The following is a 23,036-nucleotide window of genomic DNA, read 5'->3' on the forward strand; positions in this document are numbered from 1 at the left end:
TTTTCCCAGCCACGCTGCGGGTGCTCGCCCTGCAGCAGCACAGGCTGGAAGAACCTGCACTGGTGCTGGATCAGCTTGTACTGATCCAGGCTGGTGCCTGGGCAGTAAAATGCCACAGCTGGTGCTGGGCAGTACTGGCTGAGTCAGTACTGGTGCCAGTGCCAGGCTAACTGGTGCAAATGGGGGAGGCTGGATAGTGCTCTGATTACCCACAGCAGCCCAGCTGCCTGCCAGCCCTTTTGCTAGCCTTTCTCCTGGCCCTGCGAAAGCAGCTCTGTCCCCTGCAGGGACACCCCTCGCCTTCACCCCATTCTGCTGGGCAAAGAGAAGGGAGAAGGCAGCAACAGCACAGTGCTGGCGGGGGGTGAAGGGCTGCCCGTCCCCAAGAGATGCAAAGCAGGTTCCCTTTTGCCCCCCATTTCTCTCTGTTTCTGCACAAAGAGCTGGTTTTGAAGGAGACAGGGCAGCTGCTGCTTGCTTTGGGTTGCAGAACAAGCACCAGTCAGAGCAGCAAATGAAGGGCTCCAGGGGCTGTCAACCCTGACCAGAAACAAGCACAGCTGAAGTACCTAGCTGAAGCCTTCTCCCACCTAGAGTGGTCTCTTACCCATTTGCACACCTCTGAGCAGTTCCAAGGAATGACCAGCTCCTGGCTTCCACTCTAACACTCATGTCCCCTTTGATGGGCAACTCCAAGCCATTATCTTCGAATACCAAAAAGTGCTCCCCAGCCTTCGTAACCTTTCTTTTTTCTGAAGAGCAAGGAATAAAGGGGCTAGAATGACCAGACTCCCCAGAGTTAGTTTTAGGGCTCAGCAACTCTGTGCCCCCCCCAGCAGCAAGTTGTAATGAGAGGCTCTACACGCTGCAGAGCACAGTGAAGCCTTCATGGGCTGTCACACTGCAATCCTTCCACCTCTGGTCAGCTAAGGGGCATCTTACCAAGGGAATGCTCTTACAGGTAGGGAGGGAAGAGGAAAGAAGCCAAGGGCAAGGAAAAATTAACCGGTCCTTGCCAGAGAAACAGAACAAACCGCATGAGACAGAGCAGAGGATTACAGGTTTTTATTTGTCAAACATTCCCCCCTAGTCTAGCACATTCTACAGTGTTGCTAGCACAGATGGTAACAAAGAGCCTGTAATGGTTCAGAAGTTACACTGCTACAGAGAGCAAACAAAAGCAGAGATTTATTATGTAAAATATTGTGAGAAATGGGTGAACGAGTGCAGAGGGGATGGGGTGGAAACTACATCAGCTAGTGGTGCCTGCCCTGTGTGAGCAGGCGTCTGTGCTAGCAGGCAGAAACCCTTCCTGGGATCGCACCAGGTGAAGACTCCACTGTGCTGGAAGCATCATTTCTGAGAACCATCCCCATTGCCTTAGGAAGAAGGCTCCTTTCAGGAGAAGTGACCTATCTTCTACATAGCCAAACCTCTCAAGACACCTTGGGAAGCACCACAGGGTAGCACCATGCTGAGCACCACAGCATTAGCTGCGAACACCCCCTTCTACCACACACCGTAACATTGCCTTAGCCAGAGAATCATAAATGCAAATCCAACAGCTTTTTCATCTTCAGCTTCTGCTGCCTCTTCTCCCTGCTTTACACCACAATGTTAGACATGATTTTTGATTCCATTAGCTTGTTTTCCATCGACTACAGACATATCAGAGTGCAGGGAGAGACATAAAGGCTACTGAAGAGAGGGGAACCCTTTCTTGAAGAGTGAGCAGTTGTGGTAGTGAGTTACCACATGCTACTGAGCTTTCAGGTGGACAGACCTATCAGGTTTCAAGAATCATCCATTGCTTGCTTTTCCCCATATTACCTAGAACATGTTTTTCATTAGACGTGCAACTGAGGCAAACCCTAAACTATCTGTGTTCATGCTCATGTCCCAGAGCTGATTGATTTGTTGTGGGTTTTTTTGATAACAGGTTCAAACTCGTACATTTTGGTGACAGTTCAGGACACCACTCCCAAAGCACTCCTACCCATGGAACCAGACACTGGTTTTTCATTCCTGGAGGAAGGCTAGTGCCAAAGCATTTGAGTGGGGCTATAAATAAGCGACTAATGAAGAAAATTAACAAATTATGATCTACATAAAAGCTTTCTAGGCATTTCCTTTGGAAAAGCTGATTAGTGCTACTTGCTTCTAGTATGAGCCTCATTTATGAATACACTCAGGCTCTGGAACGCTCCCACTGCTTTCATTCCTCTCACTTACCAGGATGATTTGACTGCTGTTTTTAAAGCAGCACAGGGTAGGGGATGACATGTTTTTAGGCACACCAACAAGGAAAGTGAAGGGCTCCAAGAAGCTGTCAATATTACAAACTCTCACAGGAAGCTGGTAGTATAGTAAAATATGCTTAAGTTATAAAGGCTCAAGTGATTTGCTAAACCCAGGTGTGAAAAAAGCAACAAGTCTGCCTCCTACTAGGCTCTATGTGCGCAGTTACCCAAATCCTTTGTGGCCCAGAGCTGCATGATGGCTTCACATTGAAAAATGGTATTTGATCCTCTGGAGATGAAGAAACCTGTTACCCAAGCTTAGTGAGGACAAGGAACATGCACACAGCATAACATAAAGCTTCACGCCAAGTGTCTCCTGCCCACTCCTCTCAGGCATTTATCCAGGTCACAGCTCACAGCTGGTCTCAAAATCCCAGCCCAATCCTTCATTAGAGCAAAAACTAGCCCACAAGTACAGGACCTTTGGTGCTAACGCAGAATGAAGATCCACCAAGACCCTATCCTGAATCCGGCAGCAGCCAGCGGCAAACGCTGTGGGCAAGAATACAAAAAGCTGGACAAGTATTGAGCAACCCCCTGCTAGGTACAGCCTTTCAGGAAGCAGCAGTTTAGGAACTTGTTTGTCTCCTGTGTCTTATGAGGAAATACCCCAGGCTAGAAGAGGTCAAGGTTTATGAAAAGGAAGTTAATTGAGAAGGGGCTGGAGAACTTTCAAATTCTCTGCATCCCTGCCCTCCATGCCCACGATCCAAGTTATCCTGTTACACGTACAAATGAGAAGCTAAGTTGCCTGCTCGAGCCTGCAACATTACATTCATGGTTTATTGAACGCTCCCAAAGCACTGTTAGCCTTCCAAACAACACCCTCAGCACTAGCGCGCTCTCAGGCTTCAACCACTGCCAGCTCCTGTTGTGTTGAGGAGACAGAGCAGGTAATTCCCCAGGAATTTGGCCTGAGAGTATGATAAAAAAGGAAGAGACAAGACAGGTGTTCTGTTCCTTAATAAAAGGAGAGAGTCTCTTATAAACTCACACTGTAGCGTACCAACCATGATGAGCCCTGGTGTACCTGGGCTGGAGCTCCTTCAGCTGGAACAGGCTGAGGACAAGTACTAGCTGAGGTCAGATCTCCCTGGGGCATCACCCTAGTGCTCAGGTCCAGGTTCCTTGCAGCCAGATCTGGCCAGGTCCCCAGAGCTGTCACACCTAGAAGATACCTTGGAACAGCCCAAACAAAGCACTTTGCAGGTCTAAAACACTGGTTAATAATATGGTCCTTCCTACTGCCTTGGGCTCCGTTTTCAAGAGAAAGGAGCCAGAGCTTCACATATGACCTGACCACACATACTGGTGTCTTGTCCTTCAATACATGGATGTGAAGCACAGGCAGCCGGTGAACGTGCTCTGCAGATCATGAGATTCATTTCCCCTTAGGACCCAAGCTGACAAAGTCGCATATCATGTGCCAAATAACACGAATCCTCCCAGATGTATCAGCTGCAGCCCAGCACAGCCGATTCTTATGCACAACACCTGCCATCAGGGGTCAGTGGAAAGGGTGTATCTACCCATTTGTGTGATCAACTAATTGGAGTGAGAATGTGCATCCATGACTCAAGCCTGCAAGACCTGGGACCCCAGCTTAGGATCTGCCTTTTTGTTTGTTTGTTACAAAGAGCTGTGGCCAGACGTGGAGATTGTGGGTAAATCTGAAACATCACCACGAGGTCTGCCGCAAAGACAGCCTTCAAAACAAAGGTTATCAAACTACTCTGATGGCAGAGCATGCTAAAGGAAAGACTGTTGAAGATTGCTTGTTGCAGGTAACCAGACAAACCACTCAAATGAAAATTAAATGAAACCCACAAAAACAGAGCAGACAAGGTGGTAAAACAGAATGGCTCATTGCATTGCATGACAAACCACCTGAACAGAGGCCACCGCTGCCTTCAGAAAGGATTAGAGCAGCTTTCCACCAGACCAAGCCTACCAGAATACCACAAAAGCACCACATCTCCCACAGATCCTGCCACTGCAAACACGAAAAAGGTAACAGGAACAGGCCAGCTAATGCTCTGAGCTAACCTCTTGACTCCCACCTTCTGCCCCGTAAGAACAAAGAGAAAGGGCAGGATCCCAGGCACGTGCCCAAGGGTCTACTTACAGCCTTCCATTTCCCCAGCAGCAGCAACTTCAAGAAAGCAAAAACCTTTGGAAATCATAAAGTGAGCTACCAAATACAACTGATTGTGCCCTCCATAAGGGCTACCCAGAGTGTCAGCAGATCTAATACGATCCAGTCCACACCATCATCTTAGCAGACTAGGGAATCTGTCCTATGTATCAGCTGCAGTCCAGCTACTTAAGGAACAAGCCGAGAATGAGCGTGCTGTTAATCATTAGCATTCCCTAGCATCGTGCTCTTGGCTTGGCAGTAGTGCCCGCTCGAGGGAAGAGACCGAGTAGCTGTGGCTGAATGCCATGCCACGCAGGCACCTTCCACCTGTTCTGGGGAGAGCAATCATTCCCCAGTTGCACTGCGGTCCCCTTCCCACTTTTCAAATGACATTTCCAGCTTTCTTGGCCCAAAATGCCTTAGGCCCATGCCCTCCCATACTGTAGTGTTATCTGGTATCAAGGGGACAGATGCAGCAAGTGTGGTTTGTTGGTTTTTTTTTTATCCAATAATCTCATTTTCAATTAAAATATATAATATATATTTAAAAAGGTTTAGAAAAGCTTCTATGTAATTTGCAGCTACTTTTACATATAGATTACAATAATGTACAACTCTTCCCCAAGGTGGTTTGAAACCACAGGGACCTGCCAATTCTTTCCCCTCAATCATATACACTATCAAACATCAAATGTGTTTGTTCCTAATACAGCTCTGAAAAAGAAGTCTGTCACTGGTACCTTCTCAGAGGGAGGTGCCTAACGGGGATACACTTAACATTGGCTTCATAGTCATAGAAAGTTCCCAGATTAGTAAAAAAATATTTCATCTATAGAAAATGCCCTTCTGAAAAGCAATCAGGGCTCTGTTAAGGCCACACCCAGGCTTTCCATTTCTCTGCTGTAGCAAGACAGATCGGAAACAAACCCAAAATGACGTTTATGTCCCAGAAACAGCTATTAGCACCTGTGCTTATTTTACAGCAGCCTGGTGTATCGGGAAAGTGCTGACAACAGCATAGGGACTTCTTGAAACATGCTTCTGATTCAATGGGGCTCAGTTGGCACAGAGAAAAACTCAACATCCTCCTGTTCTACTCAGGGGGACAAGAGGAAGCCTTCTACACCATGACCACCATCCTTCCCTGCAGAATAACGATGGTTGCTCCAGAGATGGGCACACCAGATCCACTGAAACCAACCCCTGAAATAGCGCACCCTTTCCCCACAGGGCTTCCACCAACAAACTCCTAATTCCTTTGCGAGTCCGCGGGATACCAAGTGCACATCTGGTGACTTAATGAAAACATCCAACTACTTTGCCTCAGAGGGCAAGCCAAGTGAGAGCACAGCCAGCCCCCTGCCAGTTCGAGGCACTGGGAGACCTTCCGCCACAGCAGAGAGAAGAGAGCCATTGAGGGATTCCTCCAGCAAACCCAACTCTTCACATGGGAAAACACTATTGCCCAGCACAGAGCCTCCTGGCCAAGGTTTTTACCAGGGCTCTTCTTTAGACACCTACAGCCCAGGGTTTCTCCAGATGGTCCAAGGCAGGGTCAGGTTTGTAGGAAGAGCCGTGGCACATAACAGGATTATTAAACTCTTCCTGTTGCAGCCAGATGCAGGTTGCCCCTTCTTCCTCAGGTGAGCAGCCCCTTCTGCCCAAGGCGTGGTGCGCAAGGAAACCGAATCCAACGTGCTCCATTCTTTTTTTCTGCCAGGGGTGGGAAGTGAAGTCAGAACCCGATGTTCAAAACCTGAAGGACACTAAGAAGAAAAATAGAGTGAAGGGTTAGATCTCTGCTTCAGTGGGAATCCTGGAGGCATAGATAAGGACTTTATTACTATCAATCAATCCCTGCTGGCTCAAATGACACAAGGAATAAACACAGATCACAAGAGACCTTGATCAGTGAAAAGTCAAGTTGAGCATACAACCGCTCAGCTCCAAGCTTCAGAGTATGACTGAGAACCAAAGACAAAACAAAAGCACAAAGGTCAAAAGTAAGAACTCCTCCTGTAAGCTGATGGCACTAACAAAACTCTGCAAGATAAGGAAGCCTAAAGAAGGACTTGGCTTAAGGCATTGACCAGAGGCACTGCAGGAAAGCAGCAAAGAAAATTACTTTTCACCTTAAGCAATCACAAATATCAAAAAGGATTTTTAGAGATCACACATTAAAACTGTTTATGTTCACCCACTTAAAGAAATCCTATATCTACCTACAAATTACCACATCTTCTAGATACCTCATTCCCTTTTGCAAGTCTAAAGATCCCATCTCAGGCCTTCTCCCTCACTTCAATGAGGCTGCCAAAACTCATTCAAACAATGCTCGTTATAGGTCTAAGTAGACTTAAGATGCTGGCACAAAACCTCCATCATAGCTCTGTGATCCACCTTGGACGGCAGAATAGCAAGATAACAATAGTGCATCCAATCAGTTGCATTCAGTAATACAGAGCATGAAATAAACTTGTAGAATGGGAAAGCAGCTACAAGAGGGAATCATCCCTGAGCAAGAAAAAGACAGTAGCTTAAAACAGAAGCCAGAGCAACAGGCTGCTTTGGGAAACTGCAAGTTGATGGGGGGCAGTATTTACTTAATAATGTTGTGGTAGACAGAAATAGTGTTTGGACCAAAGGGAATTAGACAGCGCAGAGCAAGAAAGCCACGAGTCCAGATTGAGCTGGGCAAGGGATAGAGTTCTCCATGTTATAGGGCATTTAACTGAACAATTAAAGATCATTAATATCTGTCACAAGAGCGGATGGACTTTACGCTCATCAATGAGGCACAAACTGTGGCATTTCTCCTCCTGGCTTGCAGAAATACATAATGGAGGTAGATGAACAAGCCCAAAGACCCTGAGCTGCTCAGAGACAGCTGGTGGCTACCACCCACACTTCCCATGACTGGCAAGGAGGACACTTGCATTAAGTGCTGAAGGCAAGAGTGGTTGCCCATGACTGAGCACACCACAGTCAAATTCCAGCTGTGGTTACCCTTTCTCCATGACCTCGCTCACCAAGGCTCCCGTAGGTCACTGTGTGGCTTGCACATCCAATGCCTCACTGGCAGCTTACAACTGAGTGAGCCACAGGTACTACACAACTGCAGGAGAAACTGTGGAGCTGTAGGATACAGACAAAACTGAAAAGCTTTGCAAAGCTCCGAAAAAGCAAACAATCCAAGGACGGAATAAGAGACTTGAAACAAAGCACACTGAATAGGGCGTTACTTCTCCAAGTGCAGCACTGCCGTTAAGAACTGCTCACCGAGAGGTGTGTGGGAGCTACGCTTTCTGCTGAAACACAATACTGGTTTAGAACTTGTTCCAGATCTCACTTCTTTCTTAATGAGTGCCCAGCATATCTCCTAGAAAGTATCACTTCAATTTCATGCATGGAACAAAGCAAACCCAGGGCTTTTAACACCAGATAGCTTCTCTGTTTGGATTATGCAATTCACATACTAAGTATGGAAGAATAAAGGAACAAGAACATATCTGTACTGTTAAGAGCATATGTTCTCCCTCTTAAGCACTTCATTACAGCCACATCTTCACCAGTACTAGCACCCTTTGATGAACACTCCCTCAGTTTCTCTGCTTTACTCTTTTAAAGATTTTCTATGCCTGGTATTCTGTAGACAGAGGTCTTGTCTACCCAGCCTAGGTCATTAATGCAGTTGGGACTGCAGGACAGCTTGCATATGCTTTGCTAGCACTCCTGTGCAAAACATTTCACCCCTGGAAAGCCAATCTGTTCCCCAAATAAGGTGGCCCATTCCAGTATGGCATGAAATGACCCACAAAAGCTCAGAACAATATCCAGTGGAAATGCTGCTCAGATGGCCACAACCTCTGTCATTAACTTGCTAATGGTCCTAATAGGGATGACTTCCATGCCAATATTTTGTCAACCAGATTTGTCTTTGCAATCAAAACTGAGTTTCCATATTCCACCTGAAGTTAGGATATTCGATTTAAGACGCCCACACAGTAATTCAGCAAGAGCACAGTCAACAAACGCACGAGACTATAAAAAGCCCCATAACGAAACATAAAACCTGGAGTGATCCTCCCTCTCTCTACTGTAGAGAGATTTGTTAAGCACAGACAGAAAAGCATTACTAATAAATGAAATCCTAAGCAGCATGGTGGGACTTGGAGTAAGGGGGAGTTAAATTGTATTTCAAAAGTCAATATATAGCGATGTATCAATATGTTCACAGGCTTCAAGCACCACAGGCTCAAAGGACAGTATTTCAGTTTCTCTAGATCCAAGATGCTTGGCTAGAATGGCTGTGCTGGGGCAGAGCAGAAAAATATTTAACTTTGTATCTGGTCCCCAGCACTAACAGGAGCAGAAATTGCCAGAAAATTTAGGCTGAAAGGCACCTGCAGAAGTCACCTACTCCAAACTACTTCCAGGTTACTCATGTGCCTAGGAAAGAGCATTAAGGTCAAGTACGTGATAATTTCACAGAATCACAAACATTTAGATTGCAAGAGACTTAAGATCATCAAGTTCAACTGTAAACCTAACACTGCCAAGCCCACCACAAAACCATATCCCTAAGCACCACATCTACACACCTCTTAGATACCTGCAGGGATGGTGATTCAATCTCTTCCCTGGGTGGCCTGTTCCAGTGCTGGACAACCCTTCTGGTGAAGTAACATTTCCTAATATCCAGTCTAAACCCACCCTGGAGCAACTTGAGGCCATTTCCTCTCATCCTGCCACTTCTTACTTAGGAGCAGAGACCAACCCTTGCCTCACTATGACCTCTTTTTGGGTAGTTGTAGAGAGTGAAAAGGTGTCCTCTCAGCCTCCTTTATCCAGACAAAACCAACCCATTCCCTCAGCTGATCCTCACAGGATTTCTGCTCCATACCCTTCACTAGCTGCATTGCCCTCTTCTGGACACACTCCAGCACCTCAATGTCTTTCTTGTAGTGAGAAGCCCAAACCTGAGCACAGTATTCGAGGTGCAGCCTCACCAGTGCCAAGCACAGGGAGACAATCACTTCCCTAGTCCTGCTGGCCACACCATTTTTGATAGACACTAGGATGCTGCTGACCTTCTTGGCCACCTGGGCACAACGCTGGCTCATGTTCAGCTGCTGTGGAACAACAGCCCTAGGTTCTTTTCCACTGGACAGCTTGCCAGCCACTCTTCCTCAAGCCTGTAGCGTTGCATGGAGCTGTTGCGAGCCATGTGCAGGACACACACAACCCCATACTGTCGGTGTTGGCCCGTCAGCCCAGCCTGTCCATATCACTTTGTACAGCCTTCCTTCTCTCAAGCAGATTAGCATTCCTGCCAAACTTGCTGTCATCTGTGAAGTTACTGAGGGTGCACTTGAACCCCTTGCCCAGATCAACGATAAAGATATTAAACTGAACAGGCTCCAGCACTTGAGCCCTGGGGAACACCACTTGCGACCGGCTGCCAACTGGATTTAACTCCATTCACCACAACTCCCTGGGCCAGGCCAGCCAGCCAGTTTTTTCCCCCAGCGAAGAATGCACCTGCCTAAGCCAGGAGCAGCCAGGAGAATGCTGTGGGAGACAGTGTCAAAGGCTTTACTGAAGTAAAGCCACAGCCTTTCCTTCATCCATTATGCAAGTCACCTGGTCATAAAAGGAGATCAGGTCAGTCAAGCAGGACCTGCCTTTCATAAACCCAAGCTGACTGGGCCTGATCACTCAGTCTCCATCATTTGAAGCTCAAGGGCTTCCCACAACTGCAGCTGTTGTTGCAATTTGCCCTTACTTCTGCCTGCTCACATGGCTAGTATTAGGGCTTCCATTTGCAACAAATACCATATCTGCATCCCAGAAGGAAATATTCTTGGCAAGGCTTCCACTTCCCAACCAATACCCAGCTTATGCTCCAGTCCATAAAAGAAACTGCACATTTTCTGTCAGCTAACTGAGCTCCAAGTGTGAAGCCTACAGCTCTATTTCTGTAATTCTTCAACTGTGTCAGTGGTTGTAGAGCTTCAAACCAGGGTATCACACCCTCAGAGAATAAGACATTTTTAGTTCTCATATACACTATTTGCCAAGCTGACTCTAGACATTTCTGCACAAACATTATCATTTTTGTGCAAATTATCACTGAAGAGGCAGCTTTGTTGGGCATGGATAGCACTGAGGCATACTCCCTCCTTCCATCTCCATTCATACTGCACAATTCCATTTCCTATTCCAACAGTTAATGCTGATGAACCAGCTTACCAGACTTTACAGATAATGTTGTAAATAAAGGATGGGCAGAAGGTATGATAACCAAGAGTAATTGTGTCCTACTACACAGAAGAAGCTGGCAGTTATGACACAGACACGCTCTGCAACTACAGATACTATAAAATTTTGCAAGGATAGTAACAACCTGGATAGAAACACAGCATGTGCTTGGCTCAGTGCAACCACTGTGTACACACAGGATCATGTCTTCATTTATGCAACCAGCACATGCTCTCGTGTCAGCTTCAGAGCTATGGGCATTGCTTGGCAGAAACCACAGTCACCTTTGGTAGTGAGAGACAACTGGAGTTTCATTCAGGTAGCTTCTCGATTCCATATGGGAGTTTACTACCTGGTAAGTTAAATCTACCTACCTTTACACAGCTTTTACTCCTTCTGAAGGTACACACATGTCTTTCGGAAGCATTTACTCAAAGACCACTTGTGCTTTCAAAGAGATATCCAACTGCTGCAGAATTGGGCACAGGAGCCACTCCAGACACGGCTGTTCCCACTATAGAGCTGTACCATTTATATAACTACACCTACCTTTTTGTGCTCCTGAAGTTAACTTGGTACCCAGGTATGGTTGGAGGCCTGCGAGGTGCTGGGATAGCTAGGAGTAGACAGAATAGGTTCAAAATTAAAGTCCAGTCCTTCTCCATCCATGAGTTCACTGTTGATTATGTAATCCATATCACATTCAAGGTTCTCCATGTACATGTCAATGTCCAGGTCAATTGGCAGCCTGTCCTGGTTCAATCCCAAGGGAGCAGGGCTGGCAGAAGAAAGAAGCAATGGACTGCCCAGCTGGACCGGCTGGGCAGTTGTTGCAGAAACCGGAGCTTTCAAACTGGTGATGCCGGCAGGGTTTTGAGGAGATGTTACTCCAGGAAGTGTTGATGGCAAAACACTGGCACCAACTGGTTCTGCCTGCTGCTCTGTAGGCTTTCCTCGTGAATTGCCCGAGCTCATCTTACTCTGAGTGGCTCGTCCACCTAGAAGTAGAAGAGTTCGGCTGCTCATCCTGTTACCAGTCTGCGGGAGAACTGGATCCACCTGAGTCATCATAACATCCCTTGGAGGCGGAGAACTGGGTGTCAGAAGAGCTTCCAAGGTCTGAGGGGCAGAGAAATGGCTGACAGAACTCTGCAGCGACATATCAACAGGGTTAAACAGGGAATTGCCAAAAGTACTGGTCTGACCAGCTGCATTTGGGCTCCGCAAAGAAAAGCTGGAATCTCTCTGGATCTGACCACTGGAGGCAGATTGTTGGGTTGTTAACACAGATGAGCTCGGAGACATCAAATTTAACCCATCAATGAGCTCAAGCTCCTCAGTCACAGTTGGTGGAACGTTACTGGATGCACTGGAATACACTAGAGAGGGAAGTAGCTCTTCATCATGGAGGTCGTCTTGCTCTGTCAAGATAGGAGAAAGCCTGGCACTAATGGTGCTTGCATTGGAACTGGTTCGAGGCCGAAAGGTGTTCCACACATCAGAGTCCTCATTGCTTCTTGAGGACGGGCTCCCAGGCCACTTAGGGAATTGGGAGCCAGGACTGTCAGCAGTGGATTCTGGAGCAGACTGGAGAGAAGGCTTCTTTTTGGATGTTTTACCTCTGACTTTTGCAAGTTTGCTGCTGTTGTCCATAGAGGCAGCTCTTCTTCTTGGCGCTTTTCCACTTTTACCACCCTCAGGATTGAGCATCCACCATGAGCTCTTCCCTGTGGCTTCATTATGGACTTTAATGAACTTGCTGTGCAGGGACAGGTTATGTCTAATAGAGTTCTGGAAAAAAAAAAGTTTACAAGATATGAGGACCTGCCAGCTGGCACCTCCAACCAAGAAACCTCACAAGCATAAATGGATTCGGACAGTATCCAGAGGAGAAATTTATAACAAAGACCTACCCATAAAAACATGACATTTCTGCCTGAACATGCTTGAGCGCACTAGCAAGCAGCGCATGTCCCACTGCAGCACCAAGGGTGAAACTACCATGACAACCAGCAGCTTCCAGCTAGAAAAATGCAAACACAAAAGAACTTTTCAAGACTATAAAGGATCTGCAAACACTTAATTCGGTACACCTATTAACAACCTTCATCCCAAAAAACAGAGAAGCAGAGAGAAACTTTGCAGAGCAAGAATCCCAGTAATCCCAGAGCCTGCCAGCCTCACTGTGCAAGGAATCAGCACACTCTCCTCAGTGTGTTTCTAATGAGCAAGATGTTCAGCGGATAGTGCACTCCCACACAGTACATGCCAGTTTTAGCCTCTCCCATCATTCCGTTGGGAAAGGCAAAGAATGTGTGCCTTGCCAAACTCCCTTCTTTCGGTTTAAGCTTTTTTGGAAACTGGAAGTCAATCTGTACCCCACCATCGAAATGAATTTTCATCCTGCAATTGATCCAGCTCCCTTGTATTTTAGAACCAGCAAGCAATCATCTCCTTGTTTGAACAGATCCTTCAAGAACTCCCCTTGAGGTCTGTCTTGTGCATTTGTTTGCTATTCGCATTTAATTTGTTCAGATGGTCAAATTACACATCATTAAAAGGTGCTACACTGGCAGCATAACAGCAGACCAAGAGCAATGTTTTTTTCCACATAAACTAAAAGGTACACGGAAGCCTTCAGCTTCCATGCATGCTCTCTAAATTCTGAAAAAAGTAAATTGTGCTTTTATCATCCTTTCCCACCATCTCTGAACTGAGTTCTTTCCTGCCTGCTGCTTTCCCTCTCCCCACCCTTTTCCTCCCGGACAAGTCCTCACCACGCTGATTTTGGGCACCTCACCAAAAGTACGGTCCTAGAATAAAGCAGACGTAGATGAGCAATACAGACAAAGTTGAAAGAGAGAGGGAAGAAGATGTGAGAATCTTTTTGTGTTGACTTTCATTTCAGCCTTTGGCTGTTGAGGACTTGGGGAAGTCTGGCTACTTCTGATGAGTAAGAAAGGATACAGATGCTCCTACTCAGAGAGCAGCCCAAGGGTTACTGCAGAGCCAGGGCCCGATGAAACATGTCAGTCAATGCTGTTACACAGGTTTATTTAATATTTCAGTTGTTCACTGTAATAGCTGTACAAGACTCCTGCTGCACTTTCTCTAAATAAAGCCTTTTTTCCCCCCTTCATGTCTTGAAAGAAGTAATTCAGATCAGTACCCTGTCTCCTGGAAGGTTGCTGCTTTCCTTTTCAAAGATTCCTCTCCCTCCCCAGTAAGTGCTCATGACTTTGAGGGCATAGTGCTGCAGCAATGAAAACCACTACCTTGTCATTAATTCTTCATTTATTCTCTTGAAAGTAATCAGTGAACTCATGATGACACCCAGTCCTGTCAGGAATGACCCAGTAGCTTGTACACACAGGATACATTTGGAGTCTTAAAACCACCCATTTTTGAACTTCAGCTACTAAAATGGAACTTTAAACCAATAGTTTCAGGATTTCAAAATTTCATAACACTGTTTTCTCATGCATGGCTTTGGCCAGGTTTTAACTCCTGTGTCAGCAAAACCACACTGCACTGCTGCCAGCATTTCAGTAACGCTGAAACCTCAAGAAAATTAGCACCACTTTGGGTATCCCAAGTGACAGTCTTAGTAACCAGTTTTCTAGTTTTTTAGATGAAAAACAGCTTGAAATAAGACATCTTGGAGCTAGATTAGGATTTGCAACACAGATCTGTGAAGCCTAGTACCTTTTATGAAAGTCTCAAGTGCTTTTAGACGTTACTGCTAAACTCACATAACTAGGAGCCATAGGACAGATAATGGCTGTACCACCCCTTCCTTCCTCATCTTCAAACTCTCCTCCTCCCATAACACAAGCATCTGTGACCCTGTGAGCTGGCTCAGAGGGCTAACCCAACTGAACAGCAGCCCTGTCTCTCCCTGAAAATTACTTTCCCTAGCTCTATTATCCCTGCCTGTTTTCTGAACTACCTCACTATGGGGGTCAAGCACCAAAGAGTAAAAGAATAGAATCTGTTGTTGGAGGCAGAAGGAAAAACCTGAACACATCTTACATTAAGGTTAACTCCTGTCAAAATTGCAACGCCTAAATTATAACTTTCACCCATCTCATGCAGACTTTGCGAGGCAGTTCACCACCGCAGCACCCAGAGATGCAACACCTGCACAATGGAACTCGTCTGTCTGCAGGCTGGAGACAAGTCCAGAGAGTCCAAAAATACAATTGAACCAATGCAACTACCAGCCTGGGTGCTGTGAGACAGCACAAGAGATTCACACTTGCACATCACATGCTTCCCAGCACAAAATGCACCTGCGAGAACTACTGCATATGCCTCATCTCAATGAGAAAGTGAGGGACAAGTCAATTATACTAAAATAATCACAGAACTCCAGGTCAAACCTGACAGGAGAGGAAATGACAGAGTTCAGTCACCCAGGCAACCCTGACGTATTTCCTTTCAACTCAAAACAGAAACATACAGATGTCATTAACTTTTCAGATGCTCAAATTCAGCAGTGCAAGAGGATGCCAGCTAGTCAGCGCACCCGAGATCCACACTAGGTCTTGGCTCTGCAACACCTTTGACCATAAGAAGGCATGACCTGAAGGAAGAGCTAAAGGCAGGGATCCTTCAAATACTTAGGGAGCTCTTCAAGAACTAGCTAGGAGCGGTTATAGATGTTTATTCATGTATCTTATAGATGTTCGTATGGCTGTATATTAAGTATTGATGTGAAAAAAATGCCAGTTTGTCTCTGTAATCCATCACAGATCAAAGGCAGCTCCTGTAAACTTCATTCAGACAAAACCATTCTGGAATTACAGATATTATGAAAAAAAATAAAGTTTGGCTAGAGGCAGTCATTGTACACTGAAGGGTGGACCATTCCCTAGGTCCCAACCACCGTGCGTACAAGCTAGACTATACGGACCAGCCGCAGAAGCGTGGCTAGCAGCATATGTAAACTATTTCCTAAATCTCAGTTACCACAGCATTAAATCCTCTTTGGTAACATCTCCTAGCCTTATCTAAAGGGCAGAAACACTCCTCACCATCGTACCAGGCCTGCTGCAACACCAGCATCAGTGTGGCTGTGGACCCTGCCAAGCTCAAAACGGTGCTTCAGTCTCAGAATGGGGAATTAGCCCTGGGAACCAGCAGTCCAGCCAGCCAGCCTTCTGGACCACTGCCATAGAAACTCAGACACTATGGAAAATGCATAAGTGGGTCATACAGAAGACAGAATGCCAGTGACGGCCTTTCCAGGAGACTCTACAGCGCTGCAGGTAAGGCCAAGGCTATATACCATAAAACCGAAGTTTTACTCAGAGCAGGTCAGAACATTCAGGATGGCTTATTGAGACTTTAAGGTTCCTCACATCGAAAACAATTAAGTTCACCCTTCTGTGATGTACTTCCTTCTAAGCACCACCTGACAGGAACAGAATGAGGCTGCTCTTGTGTCCTGCTCAGAGGAGCTCATCCATGCAGCAGTGGCGCATGCAGAGCACACAGGACCAAGCACAAGCTGTGCTGAGAAGGACACAAGAAAGGGGAGCAATCCTTGAAATTTCTGTGCTTGCCCACATTTGCCTGGATTTTCAATTACTGCTCCTTAGTGCCAGGCCCATTCTCCCAGAAAATGTCAAGTTTCTGCTACAAATCACAGATACATCAGACTTCTTAAAGTTTCTCTCAAGGATGAGTGAAAGGGGAAAAAAAAAACAAACAACAAACCAAAACACAAAACAAAAGAAGATGTGCAATCACTGCAGCTGCCTGTAATACACTCTCGCTGCCTCGGAGGCATACAAAGAACATGGCCATATCCCAGCACAGGGCCATGTTCCAAAGCCAGGCCTATAATTGTGCTGAATTATCATTTGCCACAGCATTCTTGGGAGGCTGGAAGAGGAGAACACCCTGCCTGCTGCATTTGTCGGGGCCTGTCTCAGGACTCACCCAGCCACTTGGCTCCCAAATGCTTTGGGGAAAAAAAAAAAAAAAAATCTTCATTTTAGAGATTTTGCAAAGTTAGGCTCCAGCAAGTAAACAACTGCTGCAGCGCCGCGGAACTAAAACATTTTCCCCAGCAATTCCCTTCGGCACACGTGAACACAGATGTCAAGCTTGGCAGACAGGGAGCTGTATCTTAGGAAGAGCATTTTCCTTTCTGCAATCTTTCAATAGGAGCCCAGAAGAAAATCCTAGCTCTCTGAAAAGCAAAGACCACGACAATTTACAAGTTTGCCAAGACAGGCAGGCTATACGACAAAAGCCGTTCAGGATTAGATAGAGCAGAAGAAACTTGTTGGAACAAGTAATACCAGCAGCCCAGGAGCAGCCTTTGCCGAGGTCTGCCTGGAAAATTAAGCCGTGCTGCAAGGAATAATCTTTCAGCAAAGCAGCTTTCCAGAACAAACTGGCAAGGAGCAGGAAAGGTTAGCAGCAAAATTGTCAGGCAATTTGGCTAGCTTTGTATGGGGTAGATGGACTTTTGCCAAAAGGCAGCTGTCCCGTACTCTTGAGAGGGACAATTACATTCTGTAAGGCTTCAAATGGAAGAAAAAAAAAATTGAACTTGCATTTCCATACTTATTTAGGGCTTTACACTTTCTTTGGGAAAAGGGGCTGTTAATGTGACTTCAAGGAGAGTTAAGTTTATGTTGCTACATTGCAACCATGGGCCCTCCCCAGGGTTTAAAAGTCAGTAAGTTTTACTTCACCAGAAAAATAGTGATGACTCCACATTTGCACCACTGTCCTGCTGCTACGCACTGCCACCAGCCTCAACTTCCACACTCACCGTTTCACCATCCTCCCATCCACAACACCCTGCCATGCCCAGCTGCCTCCCTCCCTCATCGGGCCTTACTTGGGCCAGACCGCTTAAGCTGTAAATGGAGTAAAAGGTAAAATATCTCGTTAAAAGAAAGACTGATGGACAAAAGCTACCTGCGCTCCTCAGGTTTCCATGCTAGACTCTTGGGTATAGCCTCTGAACAACTACTCAGCTTCTGTTCCTTATTCCTCCTTCCCTCCCCGCTTTAAGGAAACCCAACTAGGCTGTCAGCAGCTGGGGCGGAGAACATCTCCCTGCTGCCAGGACTAAGCACATCACTAACACCTCATGAATGCATTTGGAGACACGCGAGGTAACAGCAAGAGTCCAGCAGCGTCCACCCACCCCCAGGTACTCTGGGTCTGAACAACCAGTCGCTCTCTCCTCTTGCAGTGCAAGAACTTCCAACAAACCAAAATAATCCCAACCTAACAGAAAGCAGCACCTAAAACACCACTAACTGGACTAAGTGCCAGCGATGACAGCAGTGACATCACTGTTCCAATTCAGTTTAGAACATATAATTCTTCATTTTTAGTATCAGAAGGTTTAACAGGGAATTGTATGGTTTCAGCCACGTGAACTTAGGAGTAAACACTACGGGCTTTCAACAGCAACCAGGCTTCTTTCTTCACAGGCTGAGGCTGATGGCAGAGAGACACAGACTCAAGACTGAGCCCCCCCTGTGCACAAACCTGCACCAGCCTGAAGGTCAGGCAGAACCACACTTTGCTCAGAGACAAGATGATGAACTTAAGTTCTACGTTTCCTTTTTGCTTTATGACATCAAGTCAGTTATGCCTGAGTGAGAAAAGGCAGGGAGGGAAATATATTCAATTGGCCCTTACCTGTGCATCCTAAGAGACTACAATTTTGAAAAGTCTGAGCCAAGAAAATCAAAGACTCAGGGACAGTCCAGCACAGTCCAGATAGATGTAAGCAAACAGCTAATGTGACCATTTTAGGAACTGACCATTGCTTTTTTATAGATCAGACCACAGCCTATTACTCCTTCATGGAGATGCTTCAGAGGGACAGAAGAAGAGCAGCTGCTCCAATCTGAGGGAGCTCTGTGCATGCTCTGTCAGGGGACACACATCTTTAACTGTGGGAGAGGCCAGGGACCTTCATAGCCAGCGCTCTAGCACTGGAAGCCAGTGGAGTCACTCTATCATCATAAACTGAATGGCAGCGTACATGCCAGGAAGCACCTGAGAGCCCTCAGCCAGGTCTCCCCATCCATCTGGTCAACAGTTAACATCAACTATAAGCAATATGCAAATAATACAACCATGGAATGGAAGAGTTTAAAGTAAAATGCTTCCCATTGTAATAAAGATTAAGAGGAGGTCGTCGAGTTTGCAGATAGATGATGCCTCCTGTTTTAGACAAGCAGAGTGTTTGGCAATTTTTAATTCATAATACAGCTACTTGAGCTGTTGCATGTTTGTGTGTGCACACATGTCCACAATTGAATGGAAGTGAACATGAAGTACCAGAAAGCAGAGGTGTGACTTCAGCCTCCTATAACCAATGCAATACCGCAGAATCATTTGTTCTTTCCTTTACATTGCACACATAGGAAATGTCTGATTTTTGCTTCAGTGAAGTGTCTTTGGACTGTGAAAGGATGGTTTTAAAGTTTATTCTGTTCCTACAAAAAGACAAGTTTTGAGAGAATACACAGAATGTTTCACTGAGAAAGACCAGTCCCTACTGTTGCTCCTCACCAAATCAAATTTGCTCACACTCATGGACGCGAGAAATATAACAACCAGCGCAAACTGCTTCAGCAGGGTTTACACACTTTATTTTATTCAAAACCCAAGTAGTCTCAAAGCCAGAAGGAATTATCCTCTTACCCACAGAGCAGCTTGCAGAGCACCAAGGGGAGGATTACAAAGAACCCTGCAACAGACACACCCCTGCAAGGACACTTCTGCCATTCGGGCTGGTTAATTCTTAACTTCAGCTGAAATACTGCAGGGAAAGGACAGGCTGCACACCCAGCAAATCTGTCCTTTACAAAGCACTCCAAGCAGTTCAAGAACAGCAAACACCACCTTCCTCAAAAACACAGATTCTTCCGGAATTCACAGGGGTTACACCCTGGCAGTCGCAACAGCTGTATTTCCCCCAATTGTATAGTGGAGTAGAACAGCTGTAAAGTAATTATGGAGCAACAATGAGTTCATGGGGCTTGTATTAACTAAAGTAGATTAAAAGAGTTTTTAAAGACACAGTTCTTTTAATTTCCCATTTTAAAATCTCTATTAGAACTACAGTACATACAAACAGGACATTACCAGTATGACTCTGCCCAAACAACAGAACTCTAGGAGCTACAATACTCTCTTAATCATTAAAACACAACATTAGGATTTAGCAGCTGTTCCACATTAATTTCCTTTATCCAAACTCATTCAGTTCAAACTTAGAAAGCAACAAAGCTCAGACAACTGAGGAAGTTTTTCTCTTACTTTATAAATCAAAAAATGATGCAAGCAGAGCTTCACAGCTCTAGAAATAACAAGGAACAATGAAAACAAAAAAAACAGGTAGGTCCATTCCTCGACTGAAGAGATACCATCATTTATTCAGTTTGTCTTAAATATAAACAACATAATTAAGTTTACTCCACAGAATCAAACTGACATGATTTGACCAAGTCTACATCTTTAAAACTGTAACTACCTAACCTGTCTTTATTTAACACACCTTGATGAAAATAGACTAAAATAAGCAAACCAAACAAAACCTCTTGCAAATCTATAACACTGTATGTCAGCATAAAGCAAGACTAGAAGTCAGAGCTCTGCGGTCACACGTGATGGAGCATGCATCCTGCCAAGACTCGCCAACAGGATTTGAGCAAGGGAGCAGGGAAGAAAATGGAGTGGAGGCAATAAACCACAGGCCCCTTTGCCTGTCCCAGGCACATAAGATTAACCACATACTCCCCACCTACCAACCCAAGTTTTGACAATATTTGTTAAAAATGAAACCAAGTCTTTAGGAGAATGCATCCTGGCATTTAAACAGTTTCAGCTGTATTTCTACCATGGTTATCTGCTTGCTGATTAAAGTCAAGTGTTTTAAACTCCCCTAATCATAAGGCAGGCTGATTCCCACCACAGCTGACACTAGGAAGAAATTCTTCTCAATGAGGGTGGTGAAGCACTGGCCCCGGTTGCCCAGGGAAGCTGTGGATGATTACAGTATGCCTCATCAGAGGAAGCAAGGTCTATCTTCCAGCAGGACCACCAAACCTTCTGAAGAGAAAGAAAACACCCCCAATCACTGTCCCAAACCCACACTTAATAAAGAGGATTCAACCTGCACAAAGGAACCAAACTGTGCTCTCCAAGAACTGTTCGTGAGCCAGATAAACGGGAAATGCGAAAGGCTTTGCATCAACCTCTGCCAGCCTAAGCTGTGACAGCTGTGTCCCTCTCACCACGTTCCTACCCTCTCTCAGGCAAACATTTGCACTCATGCAACCACATGGTATGCCACTTCACAGAGCTGAGCCAGCTGAAAGCCAACCTACCAGAAAGAACTATCTTTTTTCCCCTGCCTGCCCCCAAATTAACTCCCTGTGCTGACCTACTGCTCGGTCACACAGGCAGAAGAACACGTGGCTAGAGTCACAGAAGCCCCAAACCACATTGGGTTAAGCTGCTGCAGAACTGCAGCATGAACGAACTACTATCCAACACTACAGAGAGGAACACTGCGAACAGGAGCGTGGCGTTAAGTTTAATTCCTGTCTGCAGCGAGAGCAACAGATCATGCTCTTTAGACTCTAGTTGCCATGGCATCCACTATGATACATCAGAGCAGTTTGACGGGCTATTTCACAGGCCACCTCTCACATCTGTTTCTCTGCTGGAGTTCATTTGACTAAAAATAATGGGAACACTGGGCTGCCACCTATAGAGGACAGAGAAATGGAATTTAGTCCTTTTAACAGAGCTTCGCACATGCCTATTTCCAGAGCAAAAGGGGACAATAATGCTGAGACTTTGGAGCAGTATTGCTTTCCCTTTTCCAAACTCCAGCAGAGGTCCCCAGTCTTTGCACAGGACCTTTTTAAAGGGAACTTCTTGAAAGCCAAGAATGCCTGCTATGAAACAGTTATTTATATTGAGCTTTAGCACAGTCAGGTGATGAACAACCACAGCCTTGCCTTTAAAAACCTTTCAACCGATGCTTCGCCTTGTGCCAAAACTTCTCTACAACCTTTTAACTGACCCTCCCTCCTTTCCTGGAAAGCTTTTCCAAATATAAAGGGCACAGGGAGCACCCTCACGCCACAACCACCTACCAGAGCAGCCCACTCCTCCGCTCCGGTCACAGAATCATCAATCACTACGTTGGAAAGGACCCACTGGATCATCGAGTCCAACCATGCTCATCAATCACTAAACCATACCCCTCAGCACCTCATCCATCTGTCTTTTAAACACCTCCAGGGAAGGTGACTCAACCACCTCCCTGGGCAGCCTGTTCCAGTGCTCAATGACTCTTTCCCTGAAGATTTTTTTTACTGATGTCAAGCCTGAACCCTCCCAGCAAGAGTTTAAGGCCATTCCCTCTCGTCCTGTCCCCTGTCACCCGAGAGTAGAGGCCAACTCCCTCCTCTCCAAAACGTCCCTTCAGGTAGTTGTGGAGCACAGAACCGGAGCTTCGGTGGACAAACCCGCGCCAGCCACCCGGTTTCCAACCCCCTCCTCCTCCTCCTCGTACCTTCCAGCCGGCGGAGCTGTTGCTGTCGCCCTTGTCCTTGAAGTAGGGGACGGAGCGGACCATCCACTCGTAGATCTGCGCCAGCGTGAGCCGCTTCTCGGGGGCGCTCTCGATGGCCTGGCTGATCAGCTCGGCGTAGGACTGGTTGCCCCAGGCGTTGCGCCGGGAGCCGCCCTTCCGCGCCGCCGCCCGCGCCCCCTCGGCCCGCCCGGGCCCCGCGCCCGCCGCGCCGCCCGCGGCCTCCTCACCCGGCCCCGCCGCGCCGCCCGCCTCCGCCTCGGGCCGCGGCAGGGGCCAAGTGCAGGAGCGCGGCCGGCTCTGCGGCTCGAAGTCGGGGTCAATGTCCGGCGCCCCCGCGGCGCCGCCGCCTCCTCCTCCTTCACCCGCTGCCTCCGCCATGGGCGCCGCCGCCCCTCAGCGCCGCCGGGTTCGAGCCGCTCGGCCGCCACGCATGGGCCCGGCCGGGCCCCGCCGCCCCTTTGTCAGCCCCGGGCCCCGCCGCCGCGCCGCTCTGTTTACCAGCGACCAACGCCGCGCCCTGCGCGTGCGCGCGCGGGGCACGGCGGGAGCGGTAGTTCCGGCGGGGCGGTGGCGGGCGGCCCTGCCCGGGCTGCGGACTACAATTCCCAGCGTGCCGTGCGCCGCGAGGGCGGCAGCCTAGCCGGGGGAGCGCGGCGAGCGCGCCTACAGCTCCCAGCGTGCACCGCGGCGGCAGCGCTCGAAGGCCCCGCCCCTGCGCTCCGTGGGCCCGGGGACCGTGCGG

The 23,036-nt window shown here is 47.0% G+C and overlaps 1 protein-coding gene across 1 annotated transcript; it reads right to left on the reverse strand.

Annotated features, from left to right (window-relative positions):
• Window positions 1-1,050: 1,050 nt before the first annotated feature.
• On the reverse strand, window positions 1,051-22,793 carry FOXO4 (forkhead box O4). Its single transcript, XM_069867603.1, has 3 exons — window positions 22,274-22,793; window positions 11,248-12,489; window positions 1,051-6,203 (listed from the first exon to the last, which is right to left on the reverse strand). The coding sequence occupies exons 1-2, from the start codon at window positions 22,670-22,672 to the stop codon at window positions 11,266-11,268; spliced, it is 1,623 nt and encodes a 540-aa protein (XP_069723704.1). The 5' UTR covers window positions 22,673-22,793; the 3' UTR covers window positions 1,051-6,203; window positions 11,248-11,265.
• Between the last annotated feature and the right edge of the window lie 243 nt (window positions 22,794-23,036).

The sequence above is a fragment of the Phaenicophaeus curvirostris genome, chromosome 13 (assembly GCF_032191515.1).
Source record: "Phaenicophaeus curvirostris isolate KB17595 chromosome 13, BPBGC_Pcur_1.0, whole genome shotgun sequence".
NCBI classification, from domain to species: domain Eukaryota; kingdom Metazoa; phylum Chordata; class Aves; order Cuculiformes; family Cuculidae; genus Phaenicophaeus; species Phaenicophaeus curvirostris.